The sequence below is a fragment of the Acomys russatus genome, chromosome 6 (assembly GCF_903995435.1).
Source record: "Acomys russatus chromosome 6, mAcoRus1.1, whole genome shotgun sequence".
Taxonomy (NCBI): Eukaryota; Metazoa; Chordata; class Mammalia; order Rodentia; family Muridae; genus Acomys; species Acomys russatus.
The window spans coordinates 31,948,050-31,970,497 of NC_067142.1; the positions used below are offsets into that span (position 1 = coordinate 31,948,050).

The 22,448-nt window shown below is 51.2% G+C and overlaps 1 protein-coding gene across 17 annotated transcripts in view; it reads right to left on the bottom strand.

The window, feature by feature from the left end:
- Nfasc (neurofascin) overlaps positions 1-22,448 on the bottom strand; it is a 169,966-nt gene that overhangs the window by 60,165 nt on the left and 87,353 nt on the right. For 8 of the 17 annotated variants that reach the window (XM_051147388.1, XM_051147394.1, XM_051147397.1 and 5 more), the window contains exons 3-9: positions 17,739-17,919; positions 11,661-11,678; positions 10,806-10,911; positions 9,617-9,813; positions 9,173-9,295; positions 6,336-6,506; positions 2,673-2,723 (exon numbers count right to left, since the gene is read on the bottom strand). In XM_051147388.1, coding sequence (XP_051003345.1) covers positions 2,673-2,723; positions 6,336-6,506; positions 9,173-9,295; positions 9,617-9,813; positions 10,806-10,911; positions 11,661-11,678; positions 17,739-17,919 — 847 coding nt within the window. The remainder of the gene's footprint in view (positions 1-2,672; positions 2,724-6,335; positions 6,507-9,172; positions 9,296-9,616; positions 9,814-10,805; positions 10,912-11,660; positions 11,679-17,738; positions 17,920-22,448) is intronic. The other 9 variants (XM_051147403.1, XM_051147400.1, XM_051147399.1 and 6 more) reach the window with 3 other exon arrangements.

Sequence of the window (22,448 nt, forward strand, 5' to 3'; positions counted from 1 at the left end):
CTTATATATTAACACTGTCAGTGTTTACAGCAACTTAGCAGGCTATGGGTCATGATCCTTTTTAACCTTTACAACCACCTTTGAGGCTAGTAATCTGCCTGTTTGGTGGATGAGGAAGTCAAAGTTCTAAAGCATTAAGTGGCGTGCCCAGCGTCACCTGGTAATAATATGTCCTAGAGACTGGACTGGACTGAAACCCAAGTGACTTTCTCTGACAATCAGAGGGGAGGTGGCTTCTGACCCGTGTCCAGAGGATGTCAACCCTTTGTGTGGATCATCAGAACAAAACAAACGAACAGGGTGGCCCTACTGCTAGAAAAGAGACATGTCATATTTCAGAGCCAAAGACAGCTATGCACTGGACATTTGTCACTGACAATGTCCCTTGGCTAGCAGCTCTGTGCGCTCAGAGCTTTTTCTTTCTTTCTAAAGCCATCAGCTTGGTTGTCTTTTGTTAATTAATTTTAAAAAGATTTATTTACTTATTTTATGTATGTGACTGCTGTGTCTGCATGTATACCTGCAGGCCAGATGAGGACATCAGGTCCCTGTATAGATGGTTGTGAGCCACCATGTGGTTGCTGTGAATTGAACTCAGAACCTCTAGAAGGGCAGACAGAGCTCTTAACCTCAGCCATCTCTCCAACCCTGTTAAATATGTTTTAACCTTATGTCTTTCCCAGCAGCTTCAGGCTGGCAGCCCTGTCCTGATGTGGACTGAGGACCAGGCTTCAGTCTCCTTGGGAGCTCTGTTGGTTTCATAGTCCCGAGTGAGTCTCACTAATCTCACTTATTCTCATCTTTTAAAAAAAACTACTGGCTTCTGGAGATAAGCTGGGTTAGATGGCTGAAATCACTCAGCTATCTCCCATGGGTAAAAATGACTTTACATTTCCCTGCCTTCCACAAAGCAAAGAACGTGGACCAGGTGACCTCTAAGGGCTCTGATATGTTCTGGATGTCAGAGCACTTCCCACAATAGACATTTGGGGAAAAGGCATATCGCACAGCTGTGTTCTGGGACTTTGGACACAGCAGAGGCTGGCCCCATTCTCCTGAAAACAAATAATCCCCGAGTCCAACAAAGGCTCCCCTTCCTCAGGCAGTAAGTCTCTTCGGCAGAGTCTCAGCTCAGCTCTGGCTACTTAGTGCCAGGCTGGAACCTTTGCTTTGCCCTGGCTCTCACTTCTTGTCCCATCCTCCACTCCAGACACTGAGCTTTGCTTATATTAGGAACCTCAGGAAAGACATTCCTACCTATTGGAGTGCCCCCAAAGATCCCCTTGGGGACCTGAACACAGCAGGGAAGCCTAATTGGTGAAGGGACCAGCTGCTCTGCCAAAGCCAGCAAATGCTGAGGCCAGTGGCTGCTCAAGGAACAATGCGGCATTCTTGACCCACAGTGAGGGGAGACTCAGGTGTGGAAATAGCCAGTTCCCCTATTAATCAGACCTAGTAGCCAGCTGTGGTTTGTTAGAAACACAGCTCAGTGTTACTGTTCCATGACTTGCAGGTGTGGTTGGTGGGCTCTGAATTCACACTCGCTGCCGGGAGAGGGGAAAGGCACAGGTGTCATGGGTGTGAGTGGACAACTTCATTCATACTCACCAGGAGAGAGAACGCTGACCCAGAGTCCTAATACTATTTTCTAGGGAAACCTTATATCCTTTTTTTAAAAAGTCTTATTTATTTTTATTTTATGTATATACGTATTTTTTGCCAGCTTGTATGCCTGCAGGGGCCTGAAGAGGGTGTCGGATTTCCTGAAACTGGGTTACAGATGGGTCTAAGTCACCATGTGGATGCTGGAATTAAAGCTGGGCCCTCTGCAAGAGCAGTCAGTGCTCTTAGCTGCTGAGCCGTCCCATCCCTCTAACTCTCTAGGGAAACTTTGGAGGGACCTGGGACCTGGGACCTGGCTGTGGTGCAGTACTCCCAGGAGGAAAGATGAGGCTATTACAAAGCAGGCAATTCACACCCAGACAGCGAAGAGTTAAAAGTTGGCTCTGCTCTTTATACTGTCAATAGGAGCTGGGTTTCCTGTGTCCTCCCTGCTCACCTAGTCTCTAAAACCCTCTGATAACAGTTCCATCTGAAATGATCTCCTGCCCTGGTTCATCCTTGATGTTCAGCTCACGGTGGGTGGGTTCAATGTGGTCTAGCTGGTAAAAGTAGATAACAGGAGGTGGGTCTTTAAGGATATCTGCTCCTTGGTTCCCGCCTTACCCTCTGCTTCCTAGTCTGCTGTGATGTGAGCTTGCTCTGCTTCCCTGCCATGCTGGACCGCATAAATCGCACATCTCCTCAACTTGTTTCTCAGATATTTTGGACACAGTGATGCAGAAGCCTACTCTCTATCCATCTGCCACTGATCCTCAAGTCTCAGCTGAGCCTTCCATGGAGAGATCTACCTTGCTTAAACTTCCTTGGGAGAATTCAGCACACTGAGACTTGCACATTGGAGAGGCAAGGAGGAAATACTTCCCGTGTGTGAGCCGCCTCAAACTCCAACTGGCCACCTTGCTCCAGGTGGCCAGTGTCCTGAGGTGTCCCTTTGGTACCTGGCCTGGCCAGCTGTCTGCTCTGCCCCGCCAGCAGGAGTTAATGTCATGGTTATCAGTTAAGTTAGCCAAAGTGGATTAGGACAAGGGAAGTTAACTCCCGGGACTCACCACTGTATATGTCAGGGTGGTTTCTTAAGGACGAGTCATTATAGGGGTTGTCTGCAATAAACAAAAGAGGGTGAGCGAACAGGGAGGCACGCAGCAGGCGTGGGCGCAAACACGAGGAGGGACAGAACAGAAATGCAAGCCACATCACAACCGAAGAGAGCACCAGTGGGGTTTTGCAAAAGAAATGGCGCAGTTGGAAAAAGGGGGTGCGCTTGGTAGAGAACAAGGAACACAAAACAGCTCAAAAGGAAACAAAGTGGTTAAACCCTGCAAAAGAAAGCAATAGTGAAACATGATTATCTGGAAAGTAAAGAAAATAGGCTTGAACTCTGCTGGGTCCATCTATATTCTGAACAAATGAGGTAAGAATTAGTGTCTTGTGGCATCTTGTAGCTGATTCTGAACCAGCTTCTCCCCCACGCCCCAGGACTCCATGTGAGACCAGCTAGAGAGAAAAAGAAGCATTAATAAGACCTGTGGAGGACAGCAAAGACCTTCCTGGCAGCAGCTAGGCTGCAGGGGTAAGTGTGTGTATGAGCACGTGCGTGCGTGCTTGCAAGACCGTCATCAGTAGAGAGGGCCATTGCTTTGCAGTGCCTAGCAATAAGAGCCTTCTAATCTAACCAGGCGAGCATCTCTGTAGCCCCTGCCAGAACTCTGCTGGGAGACCCTGATTGATTGATGGAGGTTCCCAGAGGGTAGTTTGGGTCAGGACAGCAAGATGTGCAGACGAGTCCTACACCTGAGACCCAGAGCTCTCTGGAAAGCATGAGAGGCAGAGACTTTCTTTAAAAAGCACCACCAGTGGCTGCCACTCCAATGTAAGGTGACTAAAGAGAGCCCCTAGTCCTTCAGAACAGGACACATAAAGACACCTCTGTCCTTAAGTAGCTTTTTCTCTCTACCCATCCCCTTAGAGGGTTCAAGTTCTGACAGTACCCATGAAAGAGGGGGTGTTCAGCTGACTGACCAGAAGCCAAGCAGATGGCCCCAAGAAGCCGGGGCATAGCCAGGGGCCTTTTTAGAACATTTGTGTGTTTAAAGACAGATCAAATCTCATTGCAAGCAACTGTAAGAGGGTTTGCAGGTTCTGTTCTGGGTCTGGCATTGAACTGTACCTGCCCCTCCCAATCTGCTTTACAGCCAGCCATGGGAAGATTTTCATTATCAGAACTACTTCTCATGATGGGGCTGGCTGACAAAGACCTAGCTGCACCAGAAATCAGATTAGATGGTTCCAGGCTGGAAGGTGGAGACTGTTGCTCCATTACAGCATGATGGGGTAGGTGGTACCAGGCAGGGGAAACTGAGGCAGCGCTTGGGAGAGAATGTTCTTGTCTCCTCTGGGGGAGCACAGTGGCATGCTCAGCTTAAAGGGGGTCCCTTCTCTTTCAGTCTTACGTTATCAGGTACAGAGCCTTCTCGTGGTGGGGGAGACCAGTGTGCACAGCCAACCTTGCTGTAGCTGTGGGAGCATGGGTAAGGTACCCAGGAAGACTCTGTCCTTGAGGAATGCCACTTGAACACTAGCAGAATTGTAGAGGGCACTCCACTGTTGGCCTCCAAAGATACCCTCCTCTCTAACCAGGATGCCTCTTACTGTTGCTGTAGAGACTCTGTGCCTGTCACACTATGGACAAAGTCACACATGTGTGTTTGTCAGCTGACTCTCCTGGTTAGCTTTTACTTCATCTTAAAATAGATTAAAAATAACTTCTAGGTTGCCTGGAATTTTGATATATACATATACACACTAATATATGTGCTTATCTTTCTCCACTTTCCTTTGATACAATTAATAAAAACAATATTAAAGAAGGCTGATTTTTATCCCCAAAGACAAACTACAGGCAGACAGCTTGGCTTCCCACCCAGACCTGGTTCTGAAGGAGGCAGAGAAAGCCTGTGCCCTTTCTAGACAGGAAAGTCAACAGAGCCCAAGTGTGCTATTTTAAGAAACTGTGCCCAATTCTAGGCTGGCTCAGATGCCCAGAACTTGTTTCCAGCCAACACTGCTCTTGGGAGGGCTCCAGGAGGCTGGCGGCGTTCTGTTCAGGTTACCAAGAGGGCTTCTTGACATTTGGAGGAGAGAGTTTCCAATGGGACAGGCGACTCAAAGTGAAGCCGAAACAAGCATCCTTAATATCCTCTAGAGAGAACAATGCTTCCAGAAAGTTCCATCACTAAGTGTCATGTGACCTGAGCATGCCTGCCCAGACCAGCATGCCATCATGTCCTAGAGCAGCAGACTGACTCCCAGCATCACCCTTTCTAAGTGGACATGAGGGCCGTGAAGGGACGCCCTTCTCTTGACAGCTCCTCCCACTGGCTCCTTCTCATTGCCAGCCCTGTCCTGGCTGAGGTCACGCAGAGGTCCTGGACAGATCACACTGTCCTCCTTCATTTAGCCAGCTGGCAGAAAGTCACCTGAAGTTTATTGAGGAGGCACAGCAGGCAAATCAACTTCCTTTCCCAGGAGTCAGAGAGCCAGGGACTCTGCAACATCCGGCAATGCCCCTTGCTGGGGCTTGAGCAATCCCCATGGGCTGTCTGACCCATCAGAACAGATGACACCCACTGGCAAAGGCAGGTTACAGACAAGGAGGCAGGTGATCCGAGGAGAAGCAAAAGTGTTCAGAGAGAAAGACTAGCAAGAGAAGAAAGCAAGGGAGAAGGAGAAAGAACAGAGGAAGGAAATGAATAAGAGAAGAAGAAAAGGAAAGGAAAAAAGGAGGAAGAGACCATGAGAAGCAAACAGGAGGAAGCTGCTCCCTATGGGCGGATGCTCCATCCCTGAGGAAAGGGGTGAGGCTGTGTGGATGCCACGGGGCGCCTGCCCGTCACCAGTATAGACTGATGAGGCCTGTGCCAGTACTGAGCAAGCCAACCCAGGCTTTCCCCTGGTGGGGCTCCCCAGGGCAGTGTGAGCCTCTGGAGATAGACCCGTGGTACCCCTAGCCCAGCATCCTCACATTCCTCGCCATCCACCGCACAGCCCTGACAGTGACATTCACAGCACAAGTCAGACAGATTAGAGACTCCCGGTATGGTCCTCCTCTAGGCATGTTACATGTCTGCGGTGTAGACAAGGTGGTGAACAAGCCGAGGACCGTGTAGCTGAAGCTCCTCTCTGGCTTGTCCCTGTGTGCTTCTGTAGAGAGCCACCACCACTGCCATGGGTCAGGGGATGCCAAAAACAATCATAGGATAAACCGTGGAACGTGAGCCTGCAGTCTACAGACACGGCACCTCCATGTGGCTTAGCAAATACACATTACAGAACCAAACACCATTTGTTCTGGTGTGTCCACTGATCCTACCATCTTATGCACTGGCTTTCTTCTGGAAACAAAGGCAACCAATGGCTAGAAATGAAAGAAATAAGCGGGGTGCACAATAAGGATTCCTGATGTGAAGGTCACCCAAAGACATCTCAAACTCCAGGAACTTTTGAATGAGAGTCGAGGGCCCCAGAGAGCCCAGGCCTGTCGAGGTAAGCTAGGGCTGATTCCTACCAAAGTGCAAGAACTGGCCTAACATAGGACTAAGTCTGTGGCACAAGGCTTCCAGCACAGAGGAGGATTCTGGGCCAGCCCCAGGTACGCACAATGCTCTTAGGGATGGCTTCCTGTGGCCCCAGCCCTGAGCAGGGCCTGCACTTACTGGTGAGGACCTTGAGGGTGAAGGGATTCTTCTGCTGAATGGTGTGGGTAAAGTGGAACCGTGCGTTGCAGCTGTAGTCGGTCTGCATGTCTTGTAGCATGACGTTGGAGAAGTACAGGTCCCCATTATGGCCCTGGGAGACGCGCTTGTCCTGGGTGATGGGCTCCATGGCTGTGGGGAAGCAGAGGGGTAACAGGAGGTTAGCAGGCTGACCCTGTGATAATCAGAAGACCAGATGGGGGCTCGCTAACATTTAGTCCGCTTCTCCAAGTTCGGCCGCAGGGTGCGTCGCTCCTTAAGGGGAGATGGAAGCTTGAATGCATTCCAGGGTGTGCAGTGGAAGTTTGGGTTTCTTTTAAAAACTCGGTTATGTTATACACACAGGTTTTTGTTGTTGTTTGTTGTTGTTTTTAATCTCAAATGTGGGATATGAGACTGCCTTAGTTTGTCCACAGCTGATAACTGCCTCGTGTGGCTCGGAGAGGGGCGTGGTCTTTGCCAGCTGGAATTAGTGGAATTCTGAAGACTCTGGGCGAGTATAAATGCCGGAGCCCTGAGAGAGGAAGAGGCGGCTTCAAGGAGATAGATGGAGGAGGAAGGCTGCTTGTTCACCCTTCTGCATTTGCTGTTGCAGGACTGCTCGGTACCCTGACGGCTCAGCTTGGTGTTTCCCCAAAGAACCCAACCACCCTAACCAGCTGGAACTAAGTATGAAGAGGTCTGTATCCCCTTCCCCTTATAACCTTCTTTCTCTCCTACCTAGGGTGTGTGTGTGTGTGTGTGTGTTGGGGGGCGGGGAGGTTGGAAGAGAAGTAGAGGCATTAAGGAACTCCAAATAAAGTATAGTTTAGAAACAGCACCTTTAAGCGTGCATTTAAACCCAGATGGACATGTTCCCTTTGCCCAGGTTCTGTGACCATCCTTCTAATTCCTGTTCATGCCACAGCCTGGCTGACCTCAAGGCCAGAGGGAGAACACAAGCCTTTGCCTGTTCCTCGGGTCAGCAATCAAGTGCTCACACTTGTGCACTGTACAGGCAACAACTGATACGCTTTCATCTTTATCCCTCAGTGCCCAGCTGAGACCAGCACATACAAGTACTCCCAGTGGCATGCTAGGTACATCTGAACTTGGCCTTGTTTCAGTTAAACAAAACTTAGTCATCAATTATAATATGGTCTTTTATTTTGTTTACCCTCAAGGGGGAAAAAAAAAGCAATTCTCAATTATAATTGCCAGATGTACACCAAGTGGTGATGCACACTGTCGATTTTAAGAGGTCTTTCAGTTTCGGAAACAGTGAAACGCAGAATTGAGAGTGAATGGTGTCATGGGAGTGGCCAAGGATGTCAACATGGCTGTTTTTCAGGGGCTGGTGTTAACACAGGATCAGCTCTCTAAGCTCTCAGGTCTGCTGACCTACACCCCAGCCTAAGCTACTTCCTGTCCCCACAACATCTTCTTCATATCAGTGATACCAAGTGACCCACAACAGGTGCCCAGCTCTTCAAGTCACCCCTCAAAGATCTGCTGAGGGTCCACTGTGTGCCAGGTCACATGTTCCAGGGGTTAGTAAAAGAAAGACAAACCCTCTGGCTAGCAGGCGAGAAGGGAGATAAGTAAGTCCTTATAATGTGGCGTGGAGAGGAGTGTGCATTGGAGAGGAAGGGCAGGACTGCAGAGGGGAGCCTTGTTTCTAGGGGGTCCTGAGGAGAACCCTGGAGTCTGTGTCAGGCACAAGGACAGACCTACAAGGTTCTGAGGAGCTGGAGGCGTGTGTCTGAGGCTGAAAGGACATGGCCTCTCACGGAGCTGAAAGGTGTAGGATGAAAGGGAAGGGCTGAAAGGCAAAAGGGCCAGGTCGTGAAGGTGACTCTCCCAGGTAAAGGAGTCAGGGCGTGTCCCGAAGCAAGACAGGAGGCAGTAAAAGCTTGCGAATGAGGCCACCTGATTCCTTTCTTGAAGCCTAGGGAGGAGACCCATTATGAATGAGACTGTATATCAGGTGAAAGGTCACAGGGCTCTGGGCTGAGCAGATGTTAGTGAGAAAAGAAAGAAGAAGAGGACCCATGCCATCTGCGTCCTGGACCTAATTCAGTGATAAATGTGATGAAATCGGTGAGGGAAGAGAGTCTGAACCAACCAGCCGACAGCTGACAAGTGTGACGTGGAAGAGACCAACAATGGCTGTGTACAAAGCCACCCTCTCAGAGCTTTGGAGCAACTTGCTCAGGAGCACCCAGTAGTAATGTTAGCCTCTTCGCACAGCTGTTCTGAGCAGTGTGGCCACACCTCATCTGCTTCTCACAAGTTGGTCTCCCCACTCAGAGCGAGCCCTCGAGTAAGTTCCTCATGTGGCATCTCTGTGAACCAAGGCAACTTAAGGAATGGTTTTTGGTTTGTTTTTTATTTTGTTTTTTGTTTGTCTGTTTGTTTTGTTTTTGTTTTTGCTTAAAGATCCAGGGTAAGTCCACCACGATGGTAGAAGCCTAAGGTGGCCAGTCACACAGCAGCCACAGTCAGGGAGCAGAGATAAAGACTGCTGCTAGGCTCACTATCTCCTTTTTATTTAATATGAGATTCCAGCCCGTGCAGTGGGTACCATCCGTATTTAGGGTCGGTTTCTTCATTTTAATTAACCTGCGTAGAAATCTCTTGCAGACAGGGATTTGTCTCTAAGATGATTCTAGACCCTGCCAAGTTCACATACCCTCCACTCAAACCCTCCACTGTGCCCCACCCTAGCCTCACCCCCTACCCCCACCCATGCCCCCCCACCCCCCACTCCCCCACCAGAGCTGGGCGCTCTGAGGCCAAGCCAAGCTTTCCCCACTTACAGCTGCTCATCCAGAAGATGACGGGGGATGGGAGGCCAGGTGGGGGGTTGCACTGTAGTGTTAAGGGGGCACCCTCTTGAACCACAACGGGGTCCAGGTTTTCCTTGGGCCACAGGGGAGATTCTGGAGAGAAACAGAGAAGGTGAAGTACAGCCTGAGCTGGGCAGGCTCAAGGGAAGGGGAAATGGGGGAGGTAAAAGAGAGGACATACAGGGTGTCCCTTGAAAGGAGGGAGAAGCTTTTTGTGACAGTGGATGCTCATCATCAGCTGCCCCTCACCTCTCCCCTCCTCTGGAACTCAGAATAGCTGGTAAGGCTGGACCGACTAGTCGGGAAGTTTTCTTTCCAGCAATCTTTCTGTGGTGGGAGAGGCCCATGCATGCCTCCCACCCACCAGGAAGCCTGCACAAGCCCTGCACCCCCCCACCCCACCCTGGCACTCACTGGACACCTGTAGGCGGATCCGGTTGCTAAGCGCAGTGCCAAACTTGTTTCGGGCAAAGCACTGGTATTCTCCTTCGTATTCCTCAGGTCTCCCGCCACTGCGGAAGTCAATCACCAAAGTCCCAGACCTCCGCCTCATGGACACCCGTGGGTCCTTGGCAATGTTGAAGAATCTGCTGTTCCGAGTCCAGTGAAAGCTGTGTGTGGCAGGGGCGAGGTGAACCCCAAGTAAGGGCTGGAATGAGTCAGTTCCTGGTTTCCCCTCAACGGCAGAGTTCTACCCCATCACCCTACCTCCATGCTGATGGAGCCAATCCTGGCTGGGCAGAGCCACCTGACAAGCTTGGGAAGATGCAAAGGCCCAGGCCATGGTTACTGGGAGCACACATACCGTGAGTGCTATTACTAGCTAAGGCTGGCTACGGGTGGTGGGTACCCAGCTTCTCTGGTGGGTTCTCTTCTGTGGCCACCTAACTCAAGGGTAGCCAGTGGTTTCTTAAACAAACACATACCCGCTCCTCCCACCCCACCCCACCCCCGCCCCAAACCAGCCTGGGATCTACCAGTGTTGATTTCAGGGTTTTATTACAACAGAAACAAGCTACTTCTTCAATTCTGGTTTCCTTACAAGGTACATTTCCCACTTTGCTAAAACTGGTTAAAAACCTCATAAGCACAAAGGCAATTTTGTTTTTCGTTTTCCAGAGGAGAAAATGGAGGCTCGGAGCTTTGAAGCATCTTTCTCATGGCCACATAGTAATTGCAGCATCTGTGCACAGCTGTTTTTGAGCCACGTGGGCCACCTCACATCTGCCTCCCACAAGGCAGCCCTCTTGTATCACACCCGGTAGGTGTCAACGGATATTTTTTGGATGAACAAACTAAACATGTTTTTAAAAGATCTGTTTTACTTTGAATTATGCGTATGTGGGGGGCGGGGGAAGCGGTATGTGCACGTGACATGACTGCCAGTGCCTGGGGAGGCCAGAGAAGGTGACTGTGAGCCACCTGACGGGGATGCTTGGGATTGAACTCAGGTCATCTGCACGTATAGTGCTCACTTTTAACCACCGAGCCATCTCTTTAGCCCTGTGCCAGGCTCTTCAGTGGCTTGCCTTAAGTATGACCAAGGTGGGGCAAGTAGGCCATTTCAGTGGAGGCTTTTCAGACCCTGCTCTCCCCGACTCACCTGGGGGCAGGGTTCCCCTTAGCTTCACATTCAATCAGGATGTTATCACGGGGATCCACGATGTGGTCCTTCACTGACTGCTTGGTGATAGTCGGGGGCTGGGTCACTGCAACAGGACACATGCGGCAAGTTTCAGAACTTCAGGGACCTGCCCTGAACTTGGCTCAGAGAGCAGCTAAAGTCAAGAGCATCAGGAGGCCCAGGGGCAAGCAAGCAGGTACGAGTGGTTCCCAATGGTAAAGATGCAGCTTCTTAAACAGAGTTGTAGGATAGGGGCGGATGTCAAAGTCTGAGCATAGGAACCCCTCTACGAAGACCCAGTATCCCTCTAAGCAAATGAAACCAGGCTTTGTTTCGCCCAGGCTCACATCCCAGTGCACAGGGCACAATGGACAGTTCCTGCTAAATGCGTGCTGAAAGGATACAGGAACAAAACCAGCTACGATTGTAGGACTTAGGGCTGGGATGGTTCTGAGCCACGAGTCTCGACAGATGGCCAGACTGTCGAGGCAGGAGCCAAAAGAGGCTTCGGTCCCTCAGAGCTTCCCAAGGGCTTCCCTGTGTACCAGCAAGCTGGTGTTCTGCAGTGGGTGAAGGACTTGCGGTAGCTATGGAGCTGGCATCCATAGACTTTTCCAACCACCTACCTATGCCCCCTCCCATTTCCTGGGGGGAGTTCTCTTCCATGGGTAAAGGACTCACTGTAAGGCTCTAGGCTTGAAAAGCACCCGCAGGTAGTGAAGAGGAGGCCACTGACTTCAAGCTCAGTCTTCTCGGCTAGCCTTTCCCCAGCCCCTCCTCCCTCTCTCCCACCTCCCCAAGGCTCAAGGGCACAGAAGCACATGAGAAACTTACGCTCATTCTGAATGCTTGCTGTTAGTTCCAGTGGGTTAGCATGGGGAGGGGGAGAGAAGGAGAACAGCGTTATTGCACAATTGACCAGCTAGCTGTCAGATGTCCTCTTACTCTGGCAAGCAGGTAAGACAACATGGGGACAGCACTGGACATGGGGATTTCTCCCAGATGCAGAGCCTGGCAGAAGAGCCAGGCGAGGTCGGAGAATAGACCCAGCAAACACTTCATGGAAAAGGTGTTGTGTCACTGGGGAAACCAAAGCCATACAGGTGTAGGGCAGGACCAGTGACCAAAGGGACATGTTACCGGGCAAGTCCAAATGCCCCCAAATGACAAAGCTGCCTGAAAGAGGCTCTTCAGATGCTTATGGAGTCTCACACAATTTAGGGATGCGGAGTCTTGGCGCACGGGGTCAGCATGGAGGTCCTGGGAAACAAGTGGACTTCTATGGGACAAAGACTCAAAGTGTAGAGGCTCTGAGGGTCCAGCACCTCATTCCCGCACTACATTGTTTGTCTCTTACACAAAAAGCATGTGCTACAAAATCTTGTTCCTGAACGACAGATTCCTGGCACATGGCGAGGCCCACCTCTCCGTCTCGTGTTTTCCACAAACAGAGCAAAGAGGTAGGCTGCACACAGCCTCACCAGCCCCATCTGAATACATGGGCTGTGTACAGGTGCATCCCTGCTTCTCATCCACTGACAAGGCAGATGAGTCACTCCCGGCCAGAGAAGATGCACGCCCTGGCTCAGACAGTCGGCAGGCCATAGAACCTGGATTGTGCTTTGTTGTTTCTTTCAGTGCTGGGGATGGAACCCAGGGCCTTGCCAATGCCCAGCAAGTGTTCTACCATGTGGCTGCATCCACTATAATTCCTACATTTCTGACAAATGCCTACGTGGTGCTGAGACCTACAGACCGTGCCTTAGGCATGGAACGCAAGCCTTGGTTCAAACAGATGTGGAGCAAAGGCAAAACATGTCTCTGGGACTCTTCAGTGTCTTTCCTTATGACTCTACAAGGAAGCAACGTGGTGTCCTCATGCCACGCAGGTGCAGAGGTCAGGCATGCATGGGCACCGTGGGCTGCCTCGTCGGAGTGAGTGCTGTTGGGGCGAGCAGGAGGTAGCATGCTTTGAAGCAGAGTCCTGGTGGTCTTGATGCCTTCCCTCAAGAGTGAAGCGATTTGGAGGAGGAGGTGCAGACTCAGAAAGAATAGCCTGCAGGGAGCCAGGGCTCGCCTAGGCCTGAGAGGGTCACCGCAGCAGCATAGAAAAGGACATGAAGAAGGGGTGGACCGTGGCAGGAATGAGCAGGCAACACACCATGCAGGTGGTCAGCAAAGGAAAGACTGTATGGTATGGCGTTTTAAAAGGGTTCACGGTCCAGGTGGTGTGGCCCTCGGGTAATGAAGGGACACTCTGCTTTTCACCTGCCTGGGTCTGCCTGAGTAGGAGACAAAGCAATGAAAAGCCTGAGAGGAAAGGCACGAAGCTCTGAACACAGGTTCCGTGGCATTCCCTGCTACGGCTTCTTCACCTGTGTTGTGGTTTTCCTGCCAAGGACAGTGATTCTAAAAATACTGAAAGTCAGTGTGGCTGGCCCAGGAGGGCACGAGGGAGAGAGGAGAGCAGTTTCCAGACAGGCAGGACTGGTCCTTGAGCACAATTCCTTTTGACTACCAGCTGGATGCTGGCTTCATTTCTGGACACCATGATGCCTCTTGGTCCTCATGTACCCCGCTCCCAAGCTCTGGCCCCCTTCCAGGGCATCTTGAATTCAAGGAGGGGTGGGCGCATGGCTACAGCCCAGTAGAAGCTGGCTTCAGAGACAGAACAGATACTAGCTTTCCCAGAGGTTTTCTGCAGAGCTTTCCAAAATCCACCCTGAGAAGTGAGTTAGCTGGGCACAGGCCTCGTGACGCCATTGTCCCTGACACTGTGGACATAGGAAAATGGATCGGCAAGTGGCGATCCCCAAGTCAGCTTAGAACTGGCTGATTGCCGCATCTACTTGCCTAATGGGACATTGACATATCCTCCCAAGGGATTTATGGCTGGGACAGAACGAAGCCAGAAGACAAGCTGGAATGGAGAGAAGGTGGTGGTGACAGCCTGTCTGAGGACAAGGACAACAGTGCTTCTCGCTGTCACCCCACCACATGCTCTGCTTTCCTTTCACAGAGCTGGCTGGCTGGCGATGCCGGGTGGGGAATGAATTTGTTCTTTCGGTTTCCAAGAAAGGGAAAAAATAGTGTCCTAGTGCATCTCTGGTGGGGTGAGCCGGTGCCCGCCCCGGCCCCAGGGCTCTGTCTTCATGCTCTTCTTTTGTCCCTGGCCTCTGGACTCCATCCTGCGAGGATGGAGGCTGTGGGGTGGGTGTTCCATCCCATAGCACTGTTTGGATGAGGTGGGGAGGAGCATCTCTCCTCTCTGCCGTCCTCTTCTGGGGGCTACTGTGAGGAAATGCTGGATCCCCTTGAGCGGCAGGGGATGGGTGTATATGCAAGTGTCCATAAAAGTCAGTTGTTTTTTTAAAAAATAATTTATTCAGATTACATCCTGATTGTTACCCCCTCTCTTATATCTTCCCGTTTCCCCCTCCCTCCCTCTTCCACCCTATTCCCCTCCCCTAGATCAGTGACAGAAGAGGACCTCCTCCCCTGCCATATGATCACAGCCTATCAGGTCTCATCTGGGTAGCCTGCTTCCCCTTCCTCTGAGTGCCATCAGGAAAAGTCATTTTTTGGCAAAGCCACTCTGGCTGATGAGATGACCCATTGCTCTCCCCCCTACCCCTACCCCACCCCCCACCCCCGCAAAGGTCATGCTGTTCTCCTCCAGGCTAATGGAAGGGAGGTGGCGTGTGACTCCTCTGGCAAGGCAATTGGAGCCAGAGGCTGAGCACTTCAATAAGGGATTGTGCAGCCACCCAGGGTGCTGCTCCAGAAAGCTGCTGTGCCAGGCCCTAGAGTGGAAGCACTGTCCCTGCTCTAGAGGCACGGAGGATGCCCTGAATGGGCAAATGGGGAAGACATCTGGCAGGACAGTGTCTCGCCCTAGCCCCACCCTACCAACAAAGGGAGTAAATTAGGAACACCTGACTTATTCCAAGCCTAGATGGAAGGTAATCTTGGAGATTGTGGGAAGGGCTGTGGCTAAGCCAGCCCGGTGAGGGGTGGGAGTGGGGTAGAGGGGAATGGGGGGAGGGGGAGAGGGGATGGAGGGGTGGGGTTTGGGGAGAAGCCTGCTAAGGAAACCCTTGCCCTTGCTGTGTCATCATTTTGGGTTCTGTTCTACAGAAGAGCTATTGAGATGATTTGCAGCAACTAGGGAGGTGCAATGCTTTATGGGATGTCCACCCTGATACAGGCCAGACTGACTACAGCCATGTGGCAGGGAGACTCTTCTCAGGGAGTAGCTACTGCCAGGTGCTGGCTCTGCCTCTGTCCTGCTTCCTAGCCTGTCAGCTGGGGATGGCACCCACACCCAGATTCACTGTGAGAACCAGATTCATGGGGAGATCAGCACAGCTCTGAGGTCCCTGTCTGGCCTAGGGCAGCTGCAACTCCACTGAGGTCCAAGGGCTAAAAGGAAGCAGGATCAATGTACCACAGCAGTGTCAAGACTCAGTGCCAGACTCCATTCTGACATTATCACCCTGAGAGGTGTGACCTTAGGCCAGGAACAGCCTGGTCTGTGTATGCTACATAAAAGGAGGGGGTCTTCCCTGGCCTCCTCCATGAAGCTGGGATGGGGAGTGAGTGGTGAGGAAGTCAAGGCCCTCAATCTTCTGCCTCAGGCAGTCCGTGAGCTTCCTGTTGTATCCCCATCTCCAGCAGAGTTTGGAAATCCAGATTTCCAATATAGAAGCCCATACCACCTATTTCTGTGTTCACTCTGCAGGCGCCCCTCCCCCCCTAGTGTTTCCCCCCCCCCCCCCACTCTGTACCCCGGGTAGCTAACGACAGGTGAGTGAGAAGTGGCAGAAGAGAAATGAGCCTTCACCGTGTTCCCGATAACCCAATTTCCTCTGTGTTTTCCTCTCCAGGGGCACGCCCTTATCTCACTGCTTATTAGATTGTCTGCCTGGCTGTTAATGAGAACTCTCCTCAAGCCAACCACAGACGGTCACCATGGGAACACTCGTCTCACAGCTCTCCTCTTTTCCTCCTCCCGTGTATATACACCCAGGCAGCGGTGGTGGTCTTGCCCAGTTTGCTTCTAGGATCAATTCACAGTTATTACTGGTCTCTGTCATCCGCAAGTGTAGGCTCCTCTTGGATAGCTGTTACTGGGGTCGAGGGGGTCTGGCTTTAGAGCCCTGTGGGGTCTTCTTGGAGGCCATCTTCACCTCCTACCTCCTTTTCAGTCACCTGTTAACTGGAGAGTGTCCAAGTCTATCTTGGCATCCCATGGGTTCCATGGATTCCTTGAGGCAGAGAACAGGAGGCAGAGGTGCTATGCCTGTACCTTAGTGCTAGGATGCTAAGACATATGGTGCAAGCGCCAAACCTGTGGCAAAGGGGCATATGCCAAACAGCGCCGAGGAACAAGGGGCCGATCAGCAGCCAGCAGTGAATGTGGCGGCGAGAGTTGGTGGATAGAGATCCAGATGTGAGCCCAGCATGCCAGGTTCAGACAGGGCAACACCCGCAGGAATGGAAGTGAGTCTCTCTCTCTCTCTCTCTCTCTCTCTCTCTCTCTCTCTCTCTCTCTCTCTCTCTCTCTCTCTCGATAGTACTGAGGGAATTCTGGGACAGAAAGAAGCTGTGCCTGGCTCTTCTATGGTCACATAATATGGTTTAATGCCTCACTTGGCTGTGCCTTTTACAAAGATAAAGTACTTCCCACTCCTCTCCCAGGCTATCTACCATCTTCCTTATGACTCCAGCCAGAACTGGGCATCAGCTCTGGTGAATCAAGTTAGGGAGACTAGTAAAGACAGCACACTTTTTTCCCCCCAAGATAGGGTTTTTCTGTGTAGCTTTGGCTGTCCTGGAACTCACTCTATAGACCAGGCTAGCCTCCTACCTCTGCTTCCCAAGTGCTGGGATTTTTTTGGTTTTGGTTTTGGTTTTTTCAGACAGGGTTTCTCTGTGTAGCCTTGGCTGTCCTAGACTCGATTTGTAGACCAGGCTGCCCCAAAACTCACAGAGATCCTCCTGCTGGGATTAAAGGCGTGCGCCACCACTGCCCGGCAGCCCACCAGTCCTGATCCTAGAAACTGCTCACAGGAAGGGTAAGTAAAGGCCAAGGCCATGGCCACAAAGGTAAGTACGAGGAAGAGAGAAAGACTCCAGGTGGCTCTCAGAATCCCAAACTAGGTCATTCTTGGTTCCACTCAGCAGGTTCCAGGTAACACAAACACCAGTTTATCCCCAGACCTAAGAAGAGGCTTGCTTCTTAGTGTTCAACTTCCCGATGGGAGCCAACATCAAGTCTTTGGAGAAAAACCCAGCTCTGAAGCCTGGAACCAGCTGCTACCTTCTCTCCCCCCACCTGCCTGACCTTTCTCCCCCTCACCTCCCTGACCCTCTCCCCCCCTCACCTCCCTGACCTCCCCTCCTCACCTCCCTGACCTCTCTCCCCCTCACCTCCCTGACCTCTCTCCCCCTCACCTCCCTGACCTCTCCCCCCCTCACCTCCCTGACCTCTCTCCCCCTCACCGTCCTGACCTCTCTTCCCCCCTCACCTCCCTGACCTCTCCCTCACCTCCCTGGACCTCTCTCCCCCTCACCTCCCTGACCTCTCTCCCCCTCACCTCCCTGACCTCCTCTCCCCCCTCCCTCCCTGACCTCTACTCTCCCCCTCACCTCCCTGACCTCCCCCCTCACCCTCCCTGACCTCTCTCCCCCTCACCTCCCTGACCTCTCTCCCCCTCACCTCCCTGACCTCCCCCCTCACCTCCCTGACCTCTCTCCCCCTCACCTCCCTGACCTCTCTCCCCCTCACCTCCCTGACCTCTCTCCCCTCACCGTCCTGACCTCTCTCCCTCTCACCTCCCTGACCTCTCTCCCCAACACCCATTCCTCTAATCTGAGGATGGAAATGGAAAGAGTGGGCCCAGAACTCACGATCCATCGGAATCTCAATGGCCCCTCCAAGGCTGAGGAGGAAGAGGATGAGGGCTATGTGGACCCAGGGTGGTGCCTGCTGCCTGGCCATCCTCAGCACCAAGCCCTGCTGCCTGCTGCCCAGCCCACGGCCTCTCGATGCCTTGTGCCGCTCTGCGTGGGCTTCCCAGACAGTGCTCAGCTGGAGATAGAAAAAGACAGCGAGTTAGTTTCTCTTGAACTTATGTTTGGCTCTATTCACTCCCAGAGTCTCAAAAGATTCAAGGGGCCTCTTGGCCACAGAGTAGGGACCCACCTAGACCAAGATTTTTAACCTTTGAATTAAATAATCCACAGCATAGTAACTGTCCTATATATTGTAGAGTGTTGGAAGGATCTCTGGTCTCTACCTATCCAATGTCAGTAGAGCCCAGCCAGTCCTGCTGCCAAACAAAAACATCCCTAGACACTGCTGATTGACCCAAGAGGACAAATCCACCAGTAACTGAAACACGGTATGGCAGAAAGGCAAACCTACACAGAGCCATCATGAAAACGTACACTGGCCTAGAGGCCTGGAAGAGATGTACCAAGCTCCCTGGGCCATCTGCTAAGCGTGCCTGGAGCAGAATGTGTTTGGGTAAGGAAACAGAAGTAAGACTTCACTGATGTTCTTTGACCCCACGGAGGAGGGGGAAGACTGTCCAAAGAGAAGGGATGAGCTGTGACTCAAGCTAGCACTCTACGGCCACCCAAAGTTCCTAAATACTCCAGCCTGCCAGTGTTACGCGGCCAAGTCAAAGGGGAAGGCAGCAAGCGTCATCTCCAGAATCCCTATCTCTCCACAGCTCTACTCCCGCCTTATTTGGCTGGAACCGGAAGCCCACAGTCAACTGCACCCACCCAACCATCCTAAGTCAGTAGAAAAGAGTCCAGGGAAGAGCTGCCCAGACTCAAAGCCATCATTCTGGAGTCCTGCAGTAGGAAACATCACCTGTCACCACCTCATCATGTCCCAATGAAGGATTGTGGCTCACTTTCAGCAGCTGAGCCCAATACTAGCCACCCCACACTGTGTGGGTGTGTGCATGTGTGTGTGCACATGTATTTGGCCTCCATCTACCTGCTTTTCTTCATGGACACACACACACACACACACACACACACACACACACACACACACACACACACTACCCCTTCACTCTCCATCTGTGACCAGAACTGTTATTTCTAAAGCACACGGCATTCCTAGTCACCTGTCACCACTGTCCCCAAGTTCAAGCTAACCTCCTTTAGTGGCTTGAAGCCCCAAACCACGTGCCTATCTGATCTCCTCCACTCTCCCTTGGCATGCTGCTCCTCAAGGACCTCAGTGCGCGATGTCTTGACCACTGACCTAGGAAAGATTAACAACATGCGTGCACAGCGGACTGTGATGTTGGCCGCTTTGGTTAGGATTTGCTAAGTGTTACGTCTGTGTTCCTGTATACCCGCTTCTATCCCCCATGGCGGCATCCTTTGCTCTGTAGTCATTCCGCGAAGGCTCCATTAGTGGGAACGTTCGTTTATTATCCAGTCTCGGGAACTTATCATAGTAGCAAAGACATATTAGTCCCTCAGAATGCATGGCTGGCAGACATAAGGATGGGTAAGAAAATGAACAAGCGAATGAATAAATGAAACAAGCTACTTAGTATTGTTTTTAAAAATATGCTATTAATTTCATAAAATGTATTTTGAACATATTCATCCTTCTCCCATCTCCCACCCCCATATCCCTTCCCCTCATCACCTACACAAGCTTGAGTTTTCTTTTTCTTTTTAAAAATACCATCCAGTGTAGTTTGTGTTGCCCAGTTACTCCTGGGAGTCGGGCTGCTCTGGCCCTGCTAAGGGTCACGGCATTAGAGGAAACTGACCCTGTCTCCCAGCAACTGTTACACACCAACAGCCCCTGAGCTGGTGGTGGATTCTGTGCTCACTTGCCCCCACTCCATGCTGGCACTCTGGCTGGCTGGAGCTTGCACAGGTCTTGTGCACGCTGTCACAGGTGTCGCTGCGTTCATGTTTGCAACTGCTCTGTCGTGTGCAGAAAACAGTCTCCACGATGTTATCTACCATTTCTGGCTCTTGCAATCTTTCTGCTTCCTCTTCTGTGAAGATCCCTGAGTCTTGGAGTGAAGGTGGGGAGCAGAGAGAGAGAGAGTGTGTGTGTGTGTGTGTGTGTGTGTCTGTCTGTCTGTCTGTCTGCCTCTCTAGAAAACCATCAGGTGGCACAAGAAGCTCAAGTTGGAGTGTGACTGAGGTCGAAAAGTCTCCTTCCCTCCAGGTCAGATGCTGCCAGAAGCCAATGGACTGGAAGATGACAAAAGAGCAGAAAATCTTCCAAGGACGGGCCCTTTGGCTAGAAGGTGTCACAAGGATTAAGTCTCCAAGGTGGCCATTACACTGATCTCTAGAGAGGCCACTGATGCTTCGCTTTGGCTACCCATCTTCAAAGGTTAGCCTGACTAGCTGAAACCATTCAGGGAAGGGTGTGCAGGGCTCAGTTTGGGCTCCCTGACCACTGTGTTTGGCTCAGGACCTGCCAAGTGGCAGAAATGATGGAAAAGGGAGGGATATTCATTCTGGAAATCTTGGTGGAACCAGGAAGCCAGAGGCCATTCATTAACCAGAAGCACATTGGCAGGGAAAAGCCCAGCTGTTAGGGGATGTTTGAAATTCACAGTTTAACAGCATAGTAGACAAAGGACATCAAGATAACAGCATTCTGCTGCCTGATAAATCCCTCCTTTGTTCTCAGGAACCCACTTCCCCACCCCAACCAAATGTTAAAAGAAGAAAACTCGAAGATTACTTAATTTTATATAAGCTATTTAATTGTAAACAATCCCCTTATTTTTCAGATGAAGAATCAATAGCCAGAAGAGGGCACGTGGCCTGCTCAGGATAACCCAGTGGGTCCATGCAAAGCTAGGAAAGGAATCCAGGTGCCCTGCCACCTAGACCAGGACTTTTCTCCCAGTTTCCCTGTCTTTGTTACCCAGCAAAGTCTCAAACTGAAGATGCAGTTTTAAAAGGCCGTATATATAGCCTGACAGTTTTCCTAAAACGTAAACAGAAAACTGCCCATGACTCTTCAGTTTTAATCTTAGGTATATGCCCCAAGGATTTAACACAGGTTCTCAGACAAGTACACGCACACGCCTGTTCATCGGAGCATCACTTACAATGGCTGAACAGTGGAAACAGCGCAAACCATCCACAGTGGATAGAGAAGTAGATGGGTGAGTTTTGGTTTACATATACCCAGGACTGTGCAGCCACAGAAAAGAATGGAATTCTGACATAAGTTACACTGTGGAACAATTCTCAAATATGGTCGGTGAAAGAGCCCACATCGTCACATACAAATGATCCCATGTATAGATTTCATGTAAACACACAGAATCAGTAATTTCACAGGGACAGAACACCATTAGTGTCAGCCAGACCCTAGGGGAGGCCACAGGGAGTGAGTGCTAGTGGAATGGGTCTCCTCCGAGAAGATGAAGATAGCTTAAAACTAGACACTAGTGGTAACTAATACACACGTTGTGAACATATTGTGTACTTCAAGTTTTTAGATAAGTTTCACATCAATAAGAGAAAGGTATAATCTTGGTCTCTGTAACATTCCCACAGACATAAAAAAGGGGGCAGAGGAAGGCAGGTGTAGGCACAGCAGCCCTCCGTGCAGAAGGCAGGCACATGGTGTGTAACTCTTCCCAAAGATTGTGAGGGAATTTTCCTCTGAGTCGAAGGGAGGAGAGGCTTGGAGCTCTGGCACTGAGCATAGAAGACCCAGTGCACAGTGAGGGTAGAGAGGCCTGCCAAGGTCTTCGCGTCCATAGTCAAGAGCAATTCAAGATCCCCTGCCTAGGGAAGGTGCCGCCCACAGTGGGCAGGTCTTCCCACCTATATAAGTAATCAAGATCCCTCCCCTCCCCCCACAGACATGGCCCACACACTATCCATGAAAAATAAACTCAGCTGAGCAGATGGCAACTGTCTGAACTCTTAAACTTCCAGGGAGGGAGCAAATTAAATTTTAGATTCTTTTTTTCCCAACTTGTGAACATGAACACCAAAGAACTTCTGATACCTTGTTTAGGAACAGTCCACCCCCTTGAGCAGCCCGCCTCAACAGCTGTGGGCCTCCCGAGAGAATCAGATTCAAAATGTCTTAGATGGGCACATGAGAACTTGGCCACGTAGTGATATCCTGCCAGGGAAGATGCTGGCATGGCTGCTCTTAGCCCAGTTCAAGGGCACGAGCGGTGCACTCAGACTGCCTGCTTTAATGTCATCCCTGCTTACAAGGTGGAGGCCCCAGGCCTCAGAGCTTTGGACTTCTCTTCTGAAACATAGAGATAATCCCAGTCCCTACCCCAGAAACACTTCCTCCAGGAACCGGGCAGCATGCCTGGAGCACACAGAAAAAGCGCCGCACTCGCTCACTGCTGCCACGGATCAGGATTTCCCCTCCCATGAATGAAGGGCACACACACTGTGGAAGCCCGTGTGACTATCCACAGCCGGTGAGTAATTACAAGAATTGTGCACTCGTTGCCACGGCTGGCTTTGTTATTTCTCCCTTTTGTTTCTCTGGGTTCTAGTTGCATCCCTTGCATTCCCCCCCACCCCCTGAAGATTGAAGGCTCCTGGTGTTGATTCTACAAGCTGTCCCTG